The sequence below is a fragment of the Barbus barbus genome (genome assembly GCF_936440315.1).
Source record: "Barbus barbus genome assembly, chromosome: 33".
Taxonomy (NCBI): Eukaryota; Metazoa; Chordata; class Actinopteri; order Cypriniformes; family Cyprinidae; genus Barbus; species Barbus barbus.
Window position 1 is genome coordinate 12,680,110 of NC_136761.1, and position 25,696 is coordinate 12,705,805.

The following is a 25,696-nucleotide window of genomic DNA, read 5'->3' on the forward strand; positions in this document are numbered from 1 at the left end:
TGATAAATGAAAATATTTTAATAATTAAATAATATAATAAAAATAAGAAATAATTATAAAATAAGAGCTATGTGTAATTTTTGTATAAATTATTGTTAGTTTTTTTTATTGCACTGTAAAAAACAAACAAAAAAACCCCATTAAACTAAAAAATAAGACAAAATCAACCTGTTTATATTAGGTTATAGAAAAAACAGTATTAATGCTTTTTATTATATATTAATTTTTTTGTATGACTGTTATTGCACCCAGTTTTATGCATCAATCAGTGTACAGTGTGTATTTATGAGTGCTTTGTTTTAAGTGTGTGTGTATGTGTGCACCTGTTCATAAAGTATTTCTTGTTTTACTGTACGTCTGGTCGTCTCTCTCTCTTATGGTGTTCCTGTGGGTATTTCTTTATTATACTCGCCAGTACTCCCTCCCTCTCTCTGCCCATCTGTACGTGTCTCCGTGGTTTGGTTCTCCCCTGCTCTCGTGCCTGATGCTGTCCAGGTATGGGGCTCTTGTTCCAGGCTGCCTCCCCGCTGCAGTTCCCTGTGTCCGGCCCCAGTCGCCCAACCTGTCCCTGGTTCAACAGCACTCTGCCATCCACACCCAGTGGGCAATCTGTCACCAACACAGCCTTGGCACTGGCAGCACACCACTCTCTCTCTCTCTTTCTTTTTCATACCCTCTTTCTCCTTTGCTCTCCTCTCCTGTCCTGTCTTCCCCCTGGCCACGGCTCAGTTCATTAATCTCCATTATAAAACAGAAGTTAGTTAATGTCTCTGATGCTCGCTGGCTACGACACCCTGCCACGGACCCTTTGGCACAACATGAACGCACACACAAGCACTTGCGTAAAAACACACACACATTTACTCGTGCTTAGCTATTCACATCTTCACACACGCTGACAAATACAACATAGTTGGTAGTCTGTATGTTCTGAGTTTGCAATATTGACTTCATTTTGATAAAGAAATTATTAAAGGTCACATATGATTTATTGGTTTGGTGAAAAAAATTATTTCTTATACTTCAGGTTAGAGATCTGATCAAATCACTAACCCTAAGTATAAACTTAAGTCATTTTGAGGCTTGCAAGTGACCAGATTTAACAATATTTGCCTGGTAGACAATAAAAGTAAAAAAAAAGTCCCATAGACTTGAGCAACAACCCAGAACACTCTCCATTGCACACATTTCTATGAGTATTTTTATGTAGTTTATTGTTGATTTTATTATACCGCAGCAGCTAAAATTAATATTAATTGCTTAGTATTGCTTTGAAAATGGCTTTGAAAATGTTTTTATTTGAATTAAAATCAATAAAATGAAATAATACTAATAGTAACAAAATCTATTTAATTCAGTTTCACAATCTGTGTATATTTCATTTAAAAGTCACTTTGGATAAAAATAAATAAATAAATGAATAAATATAAGTGTATAAGTGTAAAATATAAAAAGAAATGCATTATTTGAGAAATAAAGTGAGGTATGTAGAAAAACTAAAAAACGAGTGAGAGAGGTATAAAATGACTTCAAACAGCCACGAGGTAAATAAACTGCACAGTTCTGCTCAGTGGACTTAGCTTTACTTCATTATTTATGTGACGTCTACAAAACGACCTGCGGCTACTATACACACGCACCCCTCACACATCTCTACAAACTACTTCACATCACACTTTCTCGGCCCAAACAAAAAGTCCAGAACATTCCCTCTCAAATTAAGTCTGCCAGCACAAATCAGCGCTGCGTTCCCTGTAGTCAACTATAACCTCAATATCACTTCGAGGCTCAATACTCACTCTGTTGAAAGCCTAATGAAATGCAATCAATGATTGATAAGGTGGCAGTTGCCCTGAAGTAGACCCGCTGATGATTACAGCCGGTCGGCCCGAGCACCTGACCCCACTCTGGGATCCAGAGGTGTGCCACCTGGCCCTGGGAGAGACAGGCGCTGGGCCTTTTGTCTTATTAGCTGACTGTCGAGGTGCCAGGCATACAATTAGTCATCCTGTGATCTTTATTACTCTAGGGTGGCGGTCTTTCTTAGCAAAGCCCCAATTGGACACCCTCTCTTGCTCACCCAGGAGCCCCAGGCAATGCTGGGGATCAGGTGATGGGACCTTGCAGAGCGTCCCTTGCATCACAGGTTAAGGACGAGGCACCAAGAGGACCGTGAACAATCCTCTGCAGGGTCAGCGACTGGAGGAATCTGCCCACTTTGTTATCTCTGATTCCTCCATATACTCTTCTTTGCAGCTTCTCTGCCGCAAGACCCTCTTGATATGAGAAATCATTTTTCAAGGTATCTTGAGTTGTCTATTTAGCTCTTGGGACACTAAATACAGTATTAACAATTAATAAATATTATTTTAATTAATAATGTTTTTCAGATCAGGATGCAAATTTAATGACTTTCAGTGGGGTCAGCAAAATAAAATATATATATATTGGTAATTTCACATTTACACAGCAAAGGTAATTTCACATGTACACAACTTTCTTTGGTCTTGCAACTCAAATAACCTCTGGACAGTTAGTCAAACATTAACACGTAGGACATCTTGCAAAATTTTTCAATGGAAAACTTGCAATGCAAAATTCATAAACGACAGCAGAAATATGACTAAAACTTTTTTGTTAACTGAAACAAAGCTAAAATAAAATAATACTTTAAAACTAATTGAAAATTACAAATGCCTTGGAATCTAATGGAAATATGTTTATGTTGAAGCACTAAAATCAATAACTGGAAGTAAACTAAAATTAAACTAAAACGAAACTGAAATAAAAATATCCCTAGTTAGTCATATTCACAAAATAGAAATGACAAAAACAAAAAGCTAATTAAATATTTTAATAAAACTATAATAGTACATAGATAATATTAAAATAACACTGGAACAAACAGTTGGGCAAATATTGTATTACTATTGGCCATATTACCAACTGATGTGTAAAATTTGCACTAAAGTACCATAAAGTTTGTTTCGATGCATTCCTAATGTCAGATATAGATAACGAAAGATATCTCCCTCACTTTTAAAAAAAAAGGCCTTTTTTAAATCATCCTAACTATGTGCAATTATATGCGCAGTTGCATTTTATTATTTGCATTTTTTATTTGCATTATTTGCATGTTTTTAGCATTAGCATCATCTGACAACTATGAAATATAAAAAAGTTCTTTGTGGAACACCGTCCAGTAAAACTCTTCAGTTCTAATTGGAACCTTTATTTTTAAGAGACAGGCCGGAAAAGGTTTGGACTCTGCGAGAGATTCGCTCAGGGAGGCATGTGAGCGGCCCCCTCCCCTGAGAGGTGTTCTGGATGAGCTGGATTCATGTCTGCATGTTAATCTCTTCACTCTACCTGCCAAAAGGCAGAGAGCACGTGTTACGGTGCATCGAGATGCTGTGTTCCTCTCCTTTTCCTTTTCACAGACCTCCACAGCACAGCTTCACAGCATGAAACCATTTCAGCACTCCCGGCCCCCCGCTGTCTGTGTGTGTGTGAAGTGTATGTGGGTGAATGGGTCACGAGGAGTCGCTCAGACGCTCTACAGTTCATTCAGCACAGGTAACAAGGTGAGTCTGTTTAACTCTAGATTGGCCCGGCTCTCGGCTCTCTAGCCCTGAAGGCTGTCTCCCGACAAGCCTGTTTCTATCTTCCTCCTATCTTTTCTTCCTCCTGTTTTCCCCTTGCTTTCTTTCCAGGGGCTCAATTATGGGAGGATGGTTCTCAAGCGCCCGGCGAGAGCAGATCAGCTGACCCGGGAGAGCAAGCCATCCGACAGGTCCCCTAACAATGATAAATCACATACACACACTAAGCCTGGTGAACAGAGGTCCACCACACACACACATACATACATATACAACATTACAAGAGCAACCTGCCACTTGCACACACACATATAAGCTTATCGTGCTAATAAAGAGCAACTGATAAAGCAAAATGTGCCAACATGACAAGGCAGAGGAAGTCAATAATCTACTTCCTCCTTAAAGAGGGCACATAGTAGTATGAACAGGATGGGGCTAGTTGTCACAAGGATGATATCTGAATAATTTCTGTATAAGGTTTTGAGTGAAAAAAACAACTGCACAAATGTATATTTTATCAGTAGCTTTTTATGTTGGTTTCATATGTAAAACACTCTTTAATTTGAATTAGAATTAGAAGTTAGAATTTTTTTCCATAAACTAAAATGAAAATGATCAAGTCACAACATTTATTGTTGTAATTTAATGAAATGCATTCATTTAAATATCTGTTTATTAACAAAAAAACAGTGGCTTTATATTTTTGTTACATTTTTTTATTTTTGTTTCTGAATTAATTTGCTGTTTATTTTTACCTAATATAGTTTAATGGCTGTTAATCAAATTCTTTTAACTGACCCCATATAGTGTAACAATATGCCTTTCCATTGGGGCATGTTGTCACAAAATATCAGCATGTCTAAAACAGTGTGTAAAGTTTAATTTCGTTTTAGGATCAAGATTTGCATTGATAGAGAAACTGACTAAACCCACTCTGAGAAAAATTCACTCACGTACAACTAGCCCCAGTCTCCCCTATCTGCTTTGTCCAGGGCTTCTGGGAGCCGCCACATGTACATAAAGTGCATATTCTCTCTGACTGAGCAGAAAGCCCATTTATAAATATTTCAGAATGCAAACAAGACTTTTTCGGTTCATTTAATGTTAATTCATTTTTCTTGTGTTGGAAACAGTTGCTAAGAGACCCCCCCCCCCCCTTCTGAGTTTATAAAACACGCCATAATCCAGGTGTCCGTTAAGAGTGGATCTCACAGGTCGTTAACCTTACGCTAACCTGGGACTGCCTGTAAACGTGTGTCCCAAATGCCAGCGAGAAACACAGCTGCCTGCGGGACAGAGCAGCGTCCTGAATCACATCCATATTTCTGATCTATCTGGACAGAAAGGTGTGTGCTCACGGCCAAACCCGGGACTGGAAATGAAATTATAGATAAACCTGATACACGCCTGGCCCCAGCAAAGGTCGTCAGACAAACACAGCTGGGTTTCTAAATGCTGGGGCCATCACTGGCACACACACTGCAGATCTGATCAAGGATTTGGAAGGAGTCAAGTATATGCTAAAACAAAGTCAAACGCATCTGTTATGCAAAAAGAAATACGTGTGTATATATATCATAATACATTTTGCACATATCATTAATATTACATATGTACACATCTGATACACAAAGCCATAACAGTGATAAACGGACAAACGAGGTTGTTCATGCACAGCTTGGAATAGTTATTTACCAAACTTTATTTGTTTATTTATTTACTTATTTGCATGCTCAATTACTTATTCATTCACTTAGTTATTTATTTACCTACTTAGTGCTTTATGTATTTACTTGGTTATTTATTTATTTATAGGACTGTGTCAAAAAACCGAGGCACCAAGAACAGAAAAAAGACAGCGTGGAAAAAAAATCTGTCTACATTCTTATTGAGTTTTCCTCTTGAATGTATAAGTATATGAGAGGTGATAGCTGGCGGTCTCCCCTTGCCACGTATCGCAGCATCAAAGCGGCCAGACAATGTATGCTCACTATTAGTATCAATTTACAAATAAACTGCTTTTTTGGTGACTGGATCTCAGATGTCAGATTTTGATAAATGGTTTCAATTTGGCAGCTGTTTTAAAGTGTCAGTCCGCATCAGATCTGATCCCCTCCTACACCAGCGCCCTGCCCAAAAGAATCTCTCTCACTTAGCTTCCTGCCTTTTTAGGGGAAAATAATCTTTTCATACTAACCAGGCGACAAACCGCCCAGGGCACCTGACGGCACATTGAGTGTTTGCGCTTGACTCGATGTGTGTGCGCACAACACGTGTGTTTTGTATATATGTATATATACACACATTCTGCACCCGTTGCCTATCAGCTTTGTTCTTTGATTTGTTGCTTGATGCTGCCCCAAAGCTGCAATGTGCCACCAGCATGCATAACAGTGCCGATCTAACCTCCATCTTACCCTCTCAAAGCCAGAATCACACAAACAGTTGTTTTTTCATTCACAAGCCAGTACGAGCTGCTCTTCTACGCTATCAAACAGAAGACCCTCAGGCTTTCAGAATCAAGGTTTGCTTCACAGACATAAGAAAACACACGTCCTTTTCAGTAAGAACGGAGATGTAACGCCAAATCTGAGGCTGAAATATTCAACTCCCATCTAGTGAATGCTTTACACCTATTTTCAAATTTATGTCAAGCGTTGCTTTCAAATTCAGGAGAGCCTGTGTAAATCCAAAGCACGACCAGGGAAAACAAAATGGATGATTTTGAAAGCAGCGAAAGCATTTTCTGGTGACCGCACTTACCTTAGGTAACCTCTCCGGGTCTCCAGGGTGACGAGGGATGACCTTTTGTAGCCTCTGGAAGCCGTAGTCTATGGTGGGTTCGTTCAGAGCTGCGGGAGAAACCGAAAATAAGATGTTTATTTGATTTTATTGCCTGCAGTTCTCTCAGAAACAGGCCGTTATGTCATCTTGTCCATTTCCCAGAGTTCTCTGACAAGGGGTAAAATATCAGCATGTGTCTGTGTAGGTTTCTCCCTGTATATTTGTTTACGTTCGTCCTTGTGGCATCAATCCAGGCCTCCCCCTGTGTGAATTTGTTTTATGAAGTGTTTAGTGAGGCCCTATGGCCTTCCTGTCCCTCTTTACACTTCTTTATTCACAAACTCTAACCTTTCCTGCCTAATTCAATTCTTTTCTTCTCACTCAACCCTGCTCACGTTTATTTCATTCTCTCGCCGCAAACAGCACCTCCGCTTAGCCCCGCTTTCCCATCTCTGTCACGATACGACGGTAGAAAGAAACACCCGGAAAGCAGTTAGGGAGATATTTCTCCATAATCAAGCCCATTAATCATAAAAGGCTGTCAAATTTGACTTTGGGGACAATTTGTCAGCCTTCTTGCCCGGTCCGCTTTTGTCACCGTTGCCTCTTGTATTCAGTAAGGATGATTGACAGTCCAAATGCTAGCGAGTAGAATACCTAGTTTGCACTAATATGCATAAGCGGTGCTTTCATGAATAAGAATAAGGTGGCTGTGCAGGAGCAGGGGCCTCTTTTCAAAGGGCCCGGTGCCATTTGTCGTGCGCGACAAATAGATGTTATTACCATTATAACAATATTTGTTTTCTTTCCTCGGGAATGGGTCTCGGCGAGCTGCTAAATCAAATTTGTTTGAGCCGGTTTCACGGCGAGGAAGAGAAAAGAGCTTGCAGAGTGACAGCGGTAGCTGAGGAGGGGGTGTGTGGGGGTCTTTGTGACTCAATGCCCACGTGAAAGTGAGGGAACATTCTCTCTGGATGCTCTGAGAAAGGCTCTGTGGAAACGATCACGTTCCTTCTACAAGTCGGGAGAACTGCAGTTTGATCAAACGGCAGTGTGATTAGACTCAGTAAGCGATCTACGTGCCGTTGTTTTGTTGTGTCGTTTTTGGACAGTCTGCTATGCGCTAATCACCACCATCTGAATATAAGGTGTCAGGAAAAAAGAGAGTAAGACAGAAGGAGAAAGAAAGAAAGAAAGAAAGAAAGAAAGAAAGAAAGAAAGAAAGAAAGAAAGAAATGGGAGAAAAATGGAACCAAAAGAAGTAAGGAAGGAGTAAACAAACACATGAACGAATTAATGAACAAGTAAACAAAAAAAAAAACAAGCAAAACAGAAAGAAAGACAGAAAAAAATAATTGAAGGAAGGAGTGAACGAACAAATTAACAAACATGAATGAATAATAAATGATAAACGAAGACATGAACAAACAAATGAACATAAATGAATAAGCAAAAAAAAAAAAACTTGAAAAAACAAAAGATGAGGGAGGAAAGAAAGAAAAAATGTGATGAGAGAAAACGAACGAGATGCAGGAACATCGGAAGAAGAGCATCCATGAGAGCAATTTCACAAAGCAATCCCATAAAACTTGCACTTTAATGAACCGTCGGACAGGGGACATGAGAGGGAGGGCTTTGTCTCTCTATCACACCCCCAAGAAATTAAGCCCATTACTTCTCTTATTAAAATCCCCCTGACCTTTGACCCCAGCGCCCCATTGGTTGCCTGCAGGGCCTCTGTCCTCTCAGCCAATCGATACGGCTGCCTCCCGCGGAGAAGTGGGAGTAATTGGAGAGTGTGTGTGCGCGGGCCGAACCCTGACCCCGCCTGCATTACACAGCCTATATGAAGATAGATTGCCTGATTTAGTGTAAACATATGCTGCAATTCTAGCCATCAGTGCCACTTTCTCCGTCGTAATTTGTATTGATTTTTTTCTCCCTTCCTCTCAGCCATCCACGCGCCTTTGCTGTGCCTGACGTGCGATTGCGAAAAGGGAAAGATAATGCAGTTCGCTGAAGAGGTGGCGAGTGTATGTGTGTGTGTTGGAGGAGACGAATAGAGGGATGTATATTTATTATTAATTTAATCATCTCCTTATTGCAGGCGCTGTGGGGATGCACATCTTTTTCTCTCTCTCTCGTTCTCGTTTGAAGGTTATCACACTCTCCGCTGAGATCTACTGATGCTAAATAGAAGATTGCTTTAGAGTGTGAGGTAACAGCAAAAGATTAATATGATTTCCTCTTTCAGCTGTCCAGCGGGAAGGGACAACACAATGAGTCGCCATATAAGAGACACAAAAAAAAGCATTTCCTCATATGCTTGCATAACTACATCTATTACTGTCAAGATTTTGATCATCAGCACTGCAGGGTCGAGTCTGAATCGTGTCACCCATCATCATCGACACACATCAGCAAAACCGTTGAGCGTTTGACCTCTGACATGCAGTTAACCTGCACAGCACACCTGCGTTTTTCCTCACATATGAGCTCGCCGGAGCGCTATCTATCTAGCAAATTAGAGGTAGTGCGTGAAACTCTAAAATCAATCCCAGCATACCTCTCTGTTCTTATTACACGCTCTGCAGAAGTCAGAGGTCAAATAGGGCTGACTGGGAACCCACTCAACACACACCAACTCATGATAGCCAGATCTAATGAGGGCAATGCTTGCTAATAAAAGAAGGAGGGAAATAAAAGAGGAGAGGAAAAGACATACAACCAGAATGAAAGAAAAAGTAGAGAATGTAAATGAATAAATGGCTCCACACACAACACACATGGATTTGAAGTGGAGTGACAAGAAAAGGAACTGCAATTCAAAATAATTCAGCATGTAATCCCTTGTCCACAATTGTTAATTTATTCAGTTAAATTCATTGTTTATTATAAATATATTAATTTATTATGTTTGTTCCATGCATCCATCATTCTATCTACAGTATGTATCTACATATCTTCTCAGTCCATCCATCCATCCATCCATATGCTGTACTTCTTTTGGATGGATATCTATTTATGTCTATCTAGATATCTCTGTCTGTCTATTTTTGTTCCATCCATCCAGCCATTCTTTGTTCATTAATTTGTTTATCCATCCATCCATCCATCCATCCATCCATCCATCATATTTAAAGCTTCAAAAATTTTTAAACATCTTTCTAAACTGTTCATTCATTTGCTCATTCCATCCATCCATCTATGTTCTATCTTTTGTTTTGTTCCATCCATCCATCCATTGTTTGTTCATTCGTTTGTCCATCCATCTGTCCATCCATCCATCTATGTTCTATCTTTTGTTTTGTTCCATCCATCCATCCATTGTTTGTTCATTCGTTTGTCCATCCATCTGTCCATCCATCCATCTATGTTCTATCTTTTGTTTTGTTCCATCCATCCATCCATTGTTTGTTCATTCGTTTGTCCATCCATCTGTCCATCCATCCATCTATGTTCTATCTTTTGTTTTGTTCCATCCATCCATCCATTGTTTGTTCATTCGTTTGTCCATCCATCTGTCCATCCATCCATCTATGTTCTATCTTTTGTTTTGTTCCATCCATCCATCCATTGTTTGTTCATTCGTTTGTCCATCCATCTGTCCATCCATCCATCTATGTTCTATCTTTTGTTTTGTTCCATCCATCCATCCATTGTTTGTTCATTCGTTTGTCCATCCATCTGTCCATCCATCCATCCATCCATCCATCCATCCATCCATGTTCTATCTTTTGTTCCATCCATCCATTATATTTAAAGCTTCATTGCTTTTTAAACATCTTTCTAAACTTTAAAATCAGTCTTTGTCAAACAACATTTTAAAGTTAGTCTCAAGCTTTGCTTTTATACTTAAAATTTTCAGTTTTTTTTCTTTTCTTTGAATTTCCTTATTTAATTTCACTGCCTTACATTCAAATTCAAATTGCAGTGCTGTATCCTGTTTGCTACTAAAATTCAAATTCAGGAATGTAATTGGAATTTAAAAACTATTCTGAGTTCAAATTCAATTCCAATTCAGGACTGTAATTGGGACTTAAAAATTATTCTGAATGGCACACAACCCTGCTCCACAAGCTATCACAGCGCCTAATTTCCCAGCCCAGCCCCAATAACTTGTATCCTGCCAACTGTATATACGTTCAGTCTCTGCTTGTTTACATCCATGCTCTCCAATGGGCTTACATCTATTTACCCTCCTCTGTTTTTCTATTTACATTCTCTTGTTCCCACTTTCCAACCGGCCCCCGGCTGATCATGTTTCCCCTCTCCCTGATGGCGTCTGTCTTTACAACACGGGGCTTTTTAGGTGTCATATCCATTCCTGTTCTCTCCTCCTTAGCCCCTGTGATGCAGCGATCGTAAGCGTAGTCATGCCCCCCTAGGCCACAATTGCAACTGCGTGGCTATTTCAGCGGTCTCCCTCTAACGCAGACTGAACGATTTCAGATGGAGCCCTCGGCCCATCTAAAACACTTGATCAAGCCCTGCTCTGTCCGTGGGAGGCGCATTGATGGAATGGGGAATTTGATGCGGGCTCGGATTCCGACGCAACATGCCTCAATTTCTAATTTTCATGTGCTACATGATTGATATGGGAGAGAATGGCTCCGAGCGGCTCTTTCACCTGCAGATGGGTATCTCGCACTTAGATTGCCCTGCTACTCTTTAGGGGGAAGACATTTACAGACGCGCAACGGGGCGACGTGAGAGGAAGCGATTTGTTTTCTTGTTCTACTCTGTCGCCGCGAGGTCGCCATTCTGGCTTGTTGACAAACGTCTGAAGACCCCCTGTTGCGTGCCATTGATTTCAACCCATCCATCTCCTCTTTGTCCTCACGTCAAAAAGGTTGCGGCACGTGGAAGCGCATTGCTCCGCAACTGACGGAAAAATCAGAATGCGCTTCTTCGCACCACTCTGAAGGAATAAAACAAGAAGTGAGATTCAAAGTGCAAGTTCTGATCAATCATTACGGCCCGACTCCCCCATCCCTAACCCCTGCAACCCCCAAACACTCCTACCTCCTCCTCCTCCCTGGATCGATCCTCATAGAAATTTCATGAACTTTAAACTGTGATTGACAGTAGAGGCAGGGCACGCAGGCTGCTTTAAAGTGGAGAGCCACCAGGGAAGATGAAGAGAAACCCACCCCAGCCTCTTCAAACACGCAGACAACACAGACTTGCTCGCACTAAAAAAACCACACACTTTTAATTATGGCTTGAACGTGCTTTGCTGTTATGGCAGCAATTAGGAAAGCTGAGCTAACCTTGGTTTACCCCTGTGTGACACCGCACTATGAAAAAACTGTCTGGCTTTTTAGGGAAAGATAATGATCAACAAATGATTCTCACTTTTGGTCAGACGTCACATTAAGGGAGCAAGATGTTCGGAAAGCGTGCATGCTATGTCACTTCATGGGTGTCTGTCATTTTGTATGCGGGAAGTAAGATCAGTGGAATAAAAGAGGAGGTTGAGTATTTGATGAGCTGCTGTGGGCTTTTCTCCACCAGGGGAATGTGTCGTTCCTCTACAGAGCCGAGAATCATATCATTATCAAAGGAGTCACTTTTCTCTTAAAGAGGAGACCTGTGGAACCAATGTTGGATAATTAGTCGTTTCATGGGGGGACACTTTAGGCTGTGACTCCAAAATAATAACAGAATCCTCAGGTGGAGGAAGTATGGCTTTGAGGCACACTTCCTTGACGTGTCACTCAACTTAATCAAGGAACTACAGAGGCAATTACCCAGCAGATGATTAACATATCTAGCCGGTAAGGCAAACGGATGCAAGTGGTAATCAGCATGGCTGTGTCACTGCTCGGTCTCCGAGGAGAGAGAAAGAGAGAGAGAAGGAGTAACGGAAGGAGCTCTGTGTGTTAATGTCACTTCCACTTCAGTCTTTCCACACTGGAAATGTTCGCTACATTCAAGTCACTGCACACATTTCCATATATCAGAGAGTTGGTGCTGTGTAGTTATTATAGGGCTGGAATCGCCAACTACCTCACGATATAATTGGAATACATACATCATTATTCAATGCATCAATATGGTTTTAATATCTCTTGGGCCTTATAGAGCCTCATAGACAGATGAAGAAAAATTTTGGCCAGCGAAAATTCCATGAAATACCATCTTTAGTTTTTGACCAAAAGAAAAAAAGTGGACAAACAGAAGTGGAAATTTTGATCTGAAACGGTATAATTTAAAATTCAGAAAAGCATTTATAAAATAATATATATTTTACAAATAAAAACTATTATTTAAAATTATTTAAAGTATTTGAAATTATTATTATTATTATTTTTAAATAATTAAATATATATTTTTTAAGATTATTATTAAGAATTATAATTTTAAATAATAATTTTGCTGTTCTGGCCAAGAATTTTTATTTTGGTGCCAAGCCAACAAATATAGTCACCCACACACATACTGTGTATATATATATGTATTATTATGTGATTGTTTCAGCACACCCCTAAGACTTATGCAAATACAAAAACATAAATTAGTAAATACTCTTGACAAACTCTTGGCTTGCAGGAAAGAGAAAAGTTTTGATGTCTGCTTCTCTAACCTTTGAAATTTGACATTATATGAGCAGACAGGTTATGGATTCCACTAAAAAGCTGTCCTGGATCTACTGTGAAAGTATCTCACCAATATACGCCACAGACAGGATACTGCTGACAGACAACCTCCTAGTGCGAGACTCTCGAACACATCGGCGTCCAAGCTGTGAAACAACTGAACGAAATGATGACATCATGCCGGGTCCTGTTCTACGTGCTCAGCCCCACAGAGCTCATACAGTGGAATGTTCCGCTAATGTGTTCCATCTGCCTGCGCTGAGGATGAAAAGGTAACAAAGTGGCCCATTGTTCCATGGCCTGGGCAACAAGTGCACTGCTCCTGGTCCCTCTCCGAGCTCCGACTATGGGAACGGTCTTTGAGAAACATCAGCCACCGCGTCCACAGAGCCTGTGCCATTAAGCTTTAGTGCCAGTTTTAAAGAGCTTATGTAGTGGATGGTGCCAGAACCTCTGGCTGATGTGAGATCACAGCGAGCAGATTCCAAGACCAGCCCATGATTTTAAGTTGCATACCAGCTGGGTGCTCCATGGTTTTCCAATCAATTCCCCGGGCCTCAGGCTGCAGCAATTACATAGCTAGATTGAGAAAATCTTTGTTGTATGGCTTTGACATCCAATCCCACCCTAACAATGATTCCCAACATCTGTTCCAGCCCTATGTTCCCGCATTTCCAGAAGTCTCTTAGTCCCTTCCTCACATTGTTATGAGCCTAACAATATTCTGAAGAATGTTTCAACTGTTTTTGTCTGTACATGAAAATCAATGGGGTCAAAAACTACAACACTGGATACTATTGACTTGCATTGGTAGGGATAAAAAAACATGGACATGGTAGGAATGCAAAGATAAACACAAATATTAGGGATGAACCAAAATTTTGGCCACCGGAAATGACACAAAATACCATTTTCAGTTTTTTGACCAAAAGAAAAGAAATAAAATTTTATCAGAAACTGTTACTTTGAAAGTCATTAAAATCATTAATATATTATCATGTATATATTTAAGAAAAATGTTTATATATTAAATATATTTATATATAATATATAAATATATATATATATATATATATATATATATATATATATATATATATATATATATAATATAACATATAATATAAATTATATGAATACAAATATATATGGAAGCCTGTTTCCGCCAATGAATAAAAAATAAAACAAGGTAATTGCGACTTTTTATCTCACAATTCAGATATTTAAATCATATTGGGACGCAGCATTCATCTAGTTCAATATATAGTTCATCTATAGCAAATCGAACAAAACACTGCAAAGCCTTACACGGAGAGTGGTTTAATGGTGCGAGAAAGTCAGAGTTGTGAGATATAAACTCGCAATCGAGAGAAAAAAAAGTCAGAATTCTGAGAAAAAAAGTCAGAATTGCGAGTTTATATCTCAGAATTGCGAGAAAAAAAGTCTGAATTGTGAGATAAAAAGTCGTAATTACCTATTTTTTATTCATTGGCGGAAACAGGCTTCCATAAATATATACATGTAAATAAATGTAAATATTTTAAAAATATATACTCTATGTGTGTGTGTGTTCATATATACATAATAAATATACACAATACACACACATATATTATATAAACAAAAACTTTTATTTTGGATGTGATTAATCGAGATTAATCGTTTGACAGCACTAATAAAAATGTGTTTATATTATCCAAAATTCTGTTTTTGTGCCTACAGAGTTATACAGTAATATTTAAGAACATTATACAATACTTTAACTTATTATATTATTAAAAATAATAAAAAAATTCATTAAATTAGTTGTTTTGTTTTTTACAAATAATTCTAATTTAAAATAATAATTTTAATTTTCCAAGAATTCCAGTTACACAGTAAATTCGGTTCTGGCAATTGTATAATCCATATACTTGTGTGCTTAGAGCGGCCAAAAACATACACACCCTACCTTCCTAACCCTTTGGGACTGTGCCAGCCTACTCTACAACCCCATGACAGCCATTAGCATCACAAAACAACCCCTTTTCTACAATTTAAACCCAAATAAAGTACTGGAAATGGGTTGAGCAGGTGGTCAGGGAGGAAGTTCACCCTGCCCCTGCCCATTTTGTAACCCAACACCCTTTAAGCAACCCTGAGCCTTTTAAACAAAAGGTCTCACCCAGCAAAGATGCTACAGCACTTGTTTGCAATGCCAAAGGCTGTCAGCCTGAAAGGCATCAGGCATGTTCTGACAGGCACATTGGTCCCCAGGAGAACAGTGCTCTTCATATTAACAGTCCCGCACCTCCAGTATCCTCTCAGCTTCTGTTTCTAGGATATTGTGCAATTGCTTGGAATGCATGCAGCACCGCTACGGGAATATAAGCCCTCCCCTTTCAGGAAGTGAAGAGGATGTTTCAGATACAAGTTTTATTTCTGCTAGATCTTCTTGACTGAGGCAATCAAATAAAACGCTATACCCAAAAGGCCAAGTCAAATGCTGACTTTTTGATGCCCCAAATACAGCTCGAATTCTTGCAAACCAGAGGCACAGTTTGCTGTCGTTTAGCTGTATCGTACTGAATACATTACTTCTGGTCACATGTATTATTATTATGATTATAATGACAGAGGCAGTAAGTTACAGGTGATTGGGAGGGTTGTGTTAGCTTAGGCTGGATCCATGCCGCCAGTCTCAGAGCTTGTAATGTATAGATCAATGTTGCCGTAGGGGAAAGAGGATCAATGGCTGTTGAGTTATTGCAGTATTTGGCTACTGATTTTAGAGAGCTGTGTTTTCCCAGGAAAGTCAATACCCTTAGGCTCTTCACACTCATCTCGCCCTCCTTCCTCTAACCCAACACCTGGGGAGTCTAAACCCCCTGAGAGATAGAGAGAGACAAGAGCTGGTGAACTGAAGGACTTAATGATGCATGCAGGCAGAAGGGAGAACTAACAAAATAAGAGTGAAGATCTCTCCGAAGGGAGAGTGGCAGAGAACAGAGTAAATGTGAGAAAGCAACAGAGCCGTAATAGTTATCAGGTACCAGCTGCAACACTGAAAGTGAGAATGGACTTAACATTCTGCTAATCGAACAAGATGTCCTAACTAGCCCATGCCACACGTGAAATGCTTTCAGGGAATTTGGACAGAGCCAGTCTTTGACATTTCCTTGTAGTGCTATGGTAAAAGCCACAGCCAGGAAGTGCAGAGCAGACTTGTGTGATATTTAGACTTTCAATTTACAATTCAATAACAGAATTTCAGTTGAAATATGACATTATAAAGCTCTATTTTATATATATATATATATATATTTTTTTTTTTTATTTTTTTTTTTATTTTATTTTAATATAATCAATATACTGTATAAATAATAGTAAATATTTAATTTATTTTTTTCATAAAAAAATGAATGTAATTTTTTTAATTAAAATTGTATGGATTTTTTTGAATGGTCAAAAATAATGAATTTAAATAAAAATAATAATAAATAAAAAAAAAAGAATAAATCCTTCACACACTATCCGCACTTGCAAATGTATCAAAATATAAATGTATTCACTCGCAATGTTTCAATCCATGATCTTCATCAGACCTTCATGTCATGGACCAAAACGCAACTATTGATTACCTACAGGTGTGCAAGGGTAATTGTTGTTAAATAAATATTCCAACAAAATTTTTACTGAAAAATTTAATTGAATTCAGAATTTTACTAAGTCGTGGTGGAATATCTTTCTAGCCCCAGATGCTTCAGTTTGAAGACTGTGAGATTACTTCCTGTGATGGCAGTGTTAACGGCAGTGATATCGGAGAAGACATGCTTTGAACACTGCTGCTCTGGCTTTCCACTCCAGCACAGATAAGAAAGTCAACCTATAATCAGTGGAATGGGCACATTGACCGTCTTTGATGCATTTCTGGGGTCCATTACTGCTAATGAAAGGCAGATAAAAGGAATATGATAAAAATAATTTGTGTCTGCACAGAGATGCCAGTTTCCTTCGCCAATGTACATATCCCCCTCCCATTCCCTACGGCCTGAACGCTTAATTTCTGATGACCTAAATGTATCTCTTTCAAAATATTCAAACTGGCTTGTGTTCATCTGGAAGTGTCTGACGATAAGGAGTGAGCTTTTTTTTTCCGAGCTGGAATGCAGTGTAAAGTTGAGCTCACTGTGGCTTATTGGAAGTCTCTGGTGGGAAAGACATCACTGAGGTTAGATGCACTCTCATTCCACTTCAATTATGCACAGTCTGCCTATTCAGTATTTAAAAGCCCGCTTCTTTTCACATTCATGATTATCACACATCTCTGGCACAGTAAATAAGTTGCTGGATGTACGTCGGTGAATCCACAAACTAAAATATGAATGCGTGAATCTAATTTGCAGCTTACAATGAAAATGATTTTGAGAAACAAAAAGAATAGGCATACAGTCTCCAAACTGTATTCTTATAGGAACTGATATATTTTAAAAAAAATACATATATTCATTTTATATTACATATTTAATAATACAGATTAAGTAAATATATTTTATAAAATATAAACAATTTTGTACGAATATATTCTCTTTGTCCTCTATCTTCTATGACCTTACGTTCACTTTTGTCTCTGCGTTCTGATTCAGAGATATTCTACAGGTCCTGTTTCATTCATCCTTACAATTTGCAACACGCTTCCTTCGCGCTGAGAATATTCTTTTGAACTTTAAGAAAAATTCAAGCTATTCACAATGCAGGATTCATAAAAACAACGCGCCGTACAGCTGTCAGTCAAATCATCTTGTCGGTCCGAGCAGACATTAGCATTGCAAAGGAACGGTCGAAGGTAAGACAGGGCCGTCCTGTCCATTGTAAAGGTGTCTCTTTTTGCTGCTTACACGGCAAATGCATCTGAATAAGAGATGCTTTGAACAAAGAACGTGGGAAATACACTGAGATAAAGCTGATGTATAACAGAAAGCCTGAACACAGGCCTCTTTTTCTTTCTCTTTTATGACCATCACTGTGACATTTTCTTATCACACCAAACAGTCCTAGATCTGACCTTTCGCCTACTTTGACTGGCATCTGGATTATTCTGATGGAATAATGGGTGTATGAAAAGCATCGATTTGACTAAATGATACTCGTCCTGCCCGTTGGACACAAGAGAACAGACATCAGCCAAAAGTAAAGACACGACCGCTAGCGTGGAGTCAGAAATGACCCGCTAACAGTATGCCATCTTGGGAAAGCGTCTTTATGGACTGCAAATAATATTTTAAGCTAACAAAGGCAGGCACTTAAAAATGGATAAAATGGACAAAGACGACATGCAAAGATCGACCTCTGAGAAATATGACAGAAATGTATTCTGATGATGGAGATGGTGGCAAGGGCTCCAGGCAGTTGCAGAGTGTTGTATACCTGTGTAGACGAAACGTCCCGGAGCTCCTTTGCAGAACTGCTTGGATTTGTAGGAGAGTGTGACCTCCACGACCCCAGGGATGTGTCTAGGGGGCGTCTGCACCCGGATAGCGTGAGGTGTGATGAGCTAGAAGCCATCAGAGCACACGTTCAGTGGTCAGCACTCAACACACAAGCACTGTCTCCAATGTAAACACAGTTAATGCTGAAGCTAAAGAGTGATTCATTACTCAAAGGACACAGTTATAGATTTTAGCCATATATTGTAATAGGATCTGTTATGTTATAATGTCTTGTTTGTCTGATTTTTTTTTTTTTTTTTGGTAACATTAAACTTTCAAGTTATTTGAACTCATTAGATTTATCCAAAGCAAAGAGATGGCACTATATTCATTTGAAGAAATATTTTAAAATAATAAATATTTAAACAATAATTATTTGTAACAATTTTATTAGTAAAATAATTTGCCTCTTTTAAAATAAAGAAAATAAAATAAAAGTATGAAAATAATTATTTTAATATTACTACTTTAATTTATATTAGTAAAATAAATTGGCTCTTTTAAAAAATAATAATATAATAAAAATAAGATTAATAATATATAATTATATATAAAAAAAAAAATAATAATAATAATAATATCAAATATTCTTAAAAAAACCTACTTCACTCCAAACTAGCATTGTCCCGAAGACCACTTGTAAACCGTCAAAGAAGTTGTCCCCAATGATGATGACGGTGGCCCCCCCAGTCGTCCATCCTTCACTGGGACTGATGGCCTTAATGCATGGAGTGGCTGCTTCGGAAAACAAGATCACAACACAAGCACTAAGTTAGAGCGGGTCAGTGTCAACGTTCACACAACTTTTGGGAAATGTTATCATTAAACTAATTAGCATTTACCAGTGTTTTACTCTACTCTCCACATACCCCAAATGCAAATGAAAAAAACCCTGAAAAACAGGAAGTCTAATGACTGTAAAAGCGCATTTGATTTTTTTTCTTTGGTGTCTGTGCATCACTCAGCTCAATAAAACCATTAAGTTTTTTTTTTTTTTTTGGTCTTTTATCGTAAATCCGTCTTTGAGCAGGCGGTATGGAGACAGACAGGCTGACTGAAAAACTGGCCCAGTCTCCACTGGCTGTGGACGGGAATTGATTGGTCGCAGCTTGGTGAGCTAACAGGCAAACAGAGGGGCACTTGGTGCAACTTCAGACCACATTATAGTGCTGTACACCAGTGGCCACTTTCCTCCAACATCAACACGGAATGCAAAGTTCCCAAACTTTTGACTTGAAATCACTGCTGATTACTTTTGAATGTTCTCTTTGTTGCATAAATGAACATCTCTGGAAATTTTGATACCAGTGAAAATGAATAGATGAAAGTAAACAACCGTCGGGCGTGATTTGCATTCACCTGTTAGGGTGTAATGGAACAGCTGTTCTCTTTTACAATATCTGCATGGGTATTCTAGTGTGTTCAAGATGAAAGCCTGCCCATCTCCCACAATGCACTGCCATCAGTGACTTCCCCTTCATGTGTTGGTCTTTGGAGAATTACAGAAGAGTCTTACTAAAAGTAGAGCAGCGACTTTCCTTTTCCTCGATTGGGACACAGGAGTGCCGGTGATTCCACAGTGACGGTTTTCACACAAAACACAGAGCTAATCACACAATTTCCCTGTTCTGAGTTCAGCTGGGAGGTGAATCTCTACACACACTTTCGATATTTCATATCAAAGCGACATTACCCAGTGCAGCCCCTTCAGATAGTCAGATGTGAGGTTACCTGTACTCTAAGAACTAGGTGAGGAAGTAGCAAGTAGCACTTATACTCGCGTTCAAACGTCTGGGGTCGGTACAATTTTCTGATGTATTCAAAACAAGTAAGGATGCTCACCAAGATGCTTTGTATTTAATCAAAAACACACATAAAAACATTATTACAATTCAAAATAACCATTTTCTATTTTAAAATTTTTAAATGAATTTTTTTCTGTTAGCAAAGCTGAATTTTCAGCATCATTACTCCTGTCTTCAGTGTCACATGATCCTTCAAAAATCATTCTAATATGCTGATTTGCAGATCAAAAAACATCTTCCGTTAAAAAGAGCTGTGCTGCTTAATTTTTTTGGAGAAACCATTATACATTGTGGAATCTTTGATAAGCAAAGTTTAAAAGACTGGCATTTATTTGAAATAGAAATCACTATAATGTTTTTACTGTTACTTTTGATCATTTTAATGCATCCTTGCTGAATAAAAGTATTAATTTCTTTCAAAAAATCTTACTGACCCCAAACTTTTAAACAGAAGTGTATATAAGGCACAGTAATATTATTTGATGGCTTTAACATAAATAACATCACAGGAAACTAAATGTGCATATTTTGGTGAAGTTCACGTCTTACCTTCAGAAGGGTCCAGGCGTCTCGCCCTCCGCCCATGTTTGGAGTTGTTGTGGACGAACATGTTATCTGACACGGCCAGGACATGGCCGTCCACATTCACTGTGGTGGACACCACCACCTATGGAAACACCAAAGCGTCTTTACAACCTGTTTGTGTGCATGTAAAACCACATTTTTTGTCTGTTCATGTGCATTCTCACCTGAAATCGCCTCATGTCTCTGGGATTACCTGCATTTTTCAAACAGTTCTGATTACACTTGAGAAAGAATTTCAGGAAAAATCTGCAAAAGAAAGACAGAAACACTTTTAAGCGACTCGAACACAACGAAAACATTCAAGGACAACAGCGTCCATATGTAAACAGCCGCCAATGAGTGATTTAGCCCACTTTTGAAGACATTCTGTGTAGACGTATGATATGCAATTAGAGCTGAAGTTAGATTTTTCTTCCTTTATATCGAAGACCAACTCTAGCTTTGTTGATTTACTCGTATTTTTACCTCAGCCTGGCGCTATTGATCGGGAATGGATATCAATGAAGATGAGCCGTAATAGCCTCCGCTGCTGGAGGTGGGCTACAGTATGAAATGGATTGCAGTCTTAATGCATTTCCCCTGGCTGGTAATCTCTATGCATTCATCTCCAGGACCATAAGCCCCACTATTTTGATGGAGTGCTTTCCTTTTAATTGCCACATTATCACAATAATAATCCGGGCAGTTAACAACCAGCAAGGTCGCAGACAGCCATGTCACATTAACCACAGGATAACCTCCGCCGCTGCCGCCCCACGGAGCGCACGGAGAGAAGGATGCTGGGAGAAAAAGCAGCGAGAGAAGCCCTGTCTGCCATATAAATGGCCGGCATCTGCAGACGCCATTGATTTCTCCCTAATAAGACAGTAACAATATCTTTAAAAACACACGGTGCTAACTCAAGCGATTTGTTAGAACCACACTTTACCGCATGACATAATCATCATATATACTTTAACCCCATCAGCGCTCTTATGGAGAGATAGATAGGAAAGAGAGAAATCCGGCAAGAAAGACGGAGAGAAAGGGAGAAAGCCTGCTCTCTTTAGCTGGTATCGACTGATACTTGATCTGGGTTGCTCTGTTGGCTGCTAATGCCCTTTATGGCCATGGAATACAATAATATGGGGAACCCATCCCTGAGCTCCATTCATATGATATTGGAGTCCTTGGAAGGAGAGATATGGATCAATAAGGATTGAATTAAAACACAGCAGGAGACAAGGGCTGTAAGTGAAGCTCTTCTCAGATATTAGAGGAGTACTGTGTGTATACACCGCCCCAGTCACCATCTGAAAGTAGAGAATCCTGCCTGAATCGTGGGCTGAAACCCGTCCCGCTTTGGCGGTTCTGGAAAAGAGTGGCAAAACACAGAAGAGAAGAGGGGGAGAGAGAGAGATGAGGGCGTGGAGGGGGAGAGAGAAGCACGTGACTGGAGAGAGTCTCGTAGGTCTAGACTTCTCCATCTGCCACTGGGCAGGAGTTGACAGGGAATGTGAGATTCCAGGTCTCATCCTGGAAAAGCGGCAACACTTCAAAGCAGGTCGGCTCCCTTCGGATCGTGGCAGGACTAGCCCAGTGTTTGGAAGTGTGCGGGATGAGGGGGGAAGAGCTGCTTTTAGATGACAAGGCTCGGGGTGGAATGGAGATCTCAGACAGGAAAACGGGGGCGAGTGGAAAGACAAGAGCAGGGCAGATTCTGAAAGAGTCCAGTGTAACCAGCAGACTTTAAAGGAATATTCTGGGTTAAATTCAATTTAAGCTGTATCACCAGCAAGTTTGACCTGCTGTTCATAACCATATAAAATATTTAGACTAAAATCAAGAAATGCGCAGAAATCATTTTATGGGGCAATTTTTCTATGCTCACCCTGGAGATGTTGCAATTCTCAAATATATTGCAACGATAAAAATAAATGTCAATGTACTGTGTAATTAACAAAAAAGTAAATATTACAATTATATACAAAATTTCTATGGTATATTTTTGTTTATGTATATTTATAACTACATTTGAGAAATTCTATCATATATACAGGTATAAGACATATCAGCATTATAGCAGCCATTGGACTATTGAAAATAAATAATTAAAATACATTATCCTTGCTAATTAGCACAGAATGACAGAATAAAAGCAAAAAGAATCGGATATACAATAATCGCATCACTTTCAGAAATACAGAGCGTTTTCATTTCCAAGTGTGGATACATGTCATCCTGAAGTCCCCTCAAGGCCTTTGCAATGACTGATATTGTACCTGTGATACAAAGACCCCAGTATGAAATGGACAGACGGCTATAGGAAAAGACAGAATGACAGAACAGGTGAAATTGAGGTGTGGACAGAGAAAGACAGAGAGAGAAGGGAAAGACTAACTCTCATGCAGAACCTCTCCCTCCCCATCTAAAACTTATTAAAACAACATAAATAATTAATGACCTTCTAGAGGCAGCGCTCGGTTATTAGTCTCAGCGTTTCTTTTTCTCCATCCTTCTCTCTGTCTCTCTTTCTGTCTTTTGCTGTCTCTCTCTCTTTCTGCTCTTAAAAAAGTGGGTAAAGATAATGAGGGAGTTGGCGTCTCTGTTGTAAGCCGTCACCTCATTACGCTGGCCTGCAATCAATTACAGGGGGATGTGTGGCCCTGTCAGTCCCTAATGTGCCTCCAACTCCGAGTCAGGAATTACTGCTGGTCTACAGCACCCTCTCCACTTCTCTCTCTCCATCCCTCTGTCTCTAACTCGAGGGACTGGCAAGGAAGGGGCTCTGGGGCAGAAAAGAGACCAGAAGGGCTGGTCGAGTAGGCATCAGGCTGTGAAGGCCAGAGTTTCTCAGCTGTAGCTCTGAGAAAAGCCCACCCTCTAGACTTGACCTTAGCTGTATGAGAACACCTGACTCAAGTCTTCAATACATACAGAAAGGGAGTTTGGGTTGTTTTATGGGTGATGCTAGTGAGCAAATTTTGTGTTTGGTGGTATGTTTTAGTCACTCTGATGGACAAAACCTAAGAGCTTGTGAATAAAAAAGAGCAAAGTGTAAAATCTGAGCAAAATTATTATGGATTTAGGAGTCCCAGAGGAAAACTGTTACTCTTTCAAAGCTCTGGACACCTAATGGGGTTTGCATTTGTGTTTCACTGAAGTCTCAACTTTGCATCTTCTAAAACTCCATAAGAGAAATAAAAAATACAAAGAAATGAGGCACAGTATGAGTATAGCGGTATGAAAATATTGTGGGTAGTACAGCTCAGATAATTTGGTGTCTCAAGAATTTGATGAGTTCATATGGAGATTTCAAACTTTTTACTGCAGACTTTGGTGTCTTAGCAAATCTGAACACAGTTTGTAACACATGAAATTAAACATGAAATATTGAAGTAGAAAGGCTGAAATTGAGCTTTCTTGTAAAACATACTCCAATAATCAATTTTATTTATAACTTCAAAAAAAAAAAAAAACATTTTACAATGCAGAGACATTTTCCAAGAGTAAGTGACTATAATTATAGTTCAGAATACATCTTGTTGAAACAGTCTTACACACATACGCACACAAAAATCCTCACGTGATGTGTGAAAAAGAGCATCTCTGTCTGCTCACCCATCATCTCACACACACATAAGGCACATCCCTGGAGTCTCTCACTTATTACGTTAGGCAAGAAGAAGAAGAAGAAGAAAAAAAAAATCAATATTTCAGCAGAGGTATTTTTAAAAGCTGCCATGGCTCCAATTCTCGGCCACCGTTTGCTGTGAGCACTCGTTGCTTTCCATGAAAAGATGCTCTTTCTTTGGGACGCTTAAGACGGGAGGCGATCGCTCTCGTAGTCTCTGCATTTCATTAGCATTCTGCTTTTTGTCCCATTCACAATGTTCGGTTCTCACAACACACTGACTGATATCCATTTAACTCACTGTATCGGAAAAGGTGGAATCAAAGCACAACCATTTGATTGCGCTTGCTCTGTCTAGCCCTCTGAATGGCCTGGTTGTAGCTAACGGTGTGTGCAATTATTTTAAAGCCATGTAATAGAATTTCTGGCAATAATTTAGTGCAGTCCAAGAATTTATTTTGTATAATAGCAAAGAGAAAGTTCCGGAAGTGAAACAGAGCTTATAATATCATTTTACCGACTTTGTCCTGAATTCGGAATTGTTTTAGTTAATGAGGACAGGATTATATTAACAATAAAGGTGTACAAAAAAGGCAAGGTGTGGATATGTGCGTAAGAGAGAGAGAGAGTGAGAGAGACTGGGGCACTCCTTTGCTCTCCTACACATCATCAATTATTCACTAGCCAAGATGGCAATTACAGGACCGTGTACAATCAGACTAAATATTTAATAAGGCACTCAAACAGTCTCTAGAACGGATCTTTGTCTCTCTCTCCTCAGTCTCATCCTTTACACTGCATCTACCGTCCGCTCCCCTGGCCTCTTACCTTTGTTATGAGTACAAAAACAGTTTATACAGCTCACAGACTGCTGCACGTGTTAGAGATGAGCTCTGCATTTCATTTGAATTAATAGGAAATATATATATATATATATATATATTGTATGCATCTGGGGAGTTTGTAAAACATGAAGGGAACATTAGGGAATTTATGTGGATTTTTAAGAATAGGAAAATCATCTGTCTGTTAAAAGGCAGATTAAAGAGATAATTCACCTAGCATAAAAAAAAATCTGTCATCATTTACTCACTCTTATTCCATTTTTTCCCCCTGTGTAACACAAAGACATTCTGAAGAACTGGTTTTGTATATTTAATGAAGGTCAATGGGATCAGCACATTTACTTTGAACCTCACTGACTTTCATTGTATGGACAAAACCAAACAAACATCGA

The 25,696-nt window shown here is 39.2% G+C and overlaps 1 protein-coding gene across 3 annotated transcripts in view; it reads right to left on the reverse strand.

Moving 5' to 3' along the window:
* Positions 1-25,696, reverse strand: part of LOC306853717 (transcription factor COE3-like) — a gene marked incomplete at its 5' end in the record, with an annotated part of 104,037 nt that overhangs the window by 12,941 nt on the left and 65,400 nt on the right. For 2 of the 3 annotated variants that reach the window (XM_079391341.1, XM_079391343.1), the window contains 5 exons: positions 6,366-6,454; positions 18,395-18,521; positions 19,061-19,194; positions 20,811-20,928; positions 21,011-21,092. In XM_079391341.1, coding sequence (XP_079247467.1) covers positions 6,366-6,454; positions 18,395-18,521; positions 19,061-19,194; positions 20,811-20,928; positions 21,011-21,092 — 550 coding nt within the window. The remainder of the gene's footprint in view (positions 1-6,365; positions 6,455-18,394; positions 18,522-19,060; positions 19,195-20,810; positions 20,929-21,010; positions 21,093-25,696) is intronic. The other variant, XM_079391342.1, reaches the window with a different exon arrangement.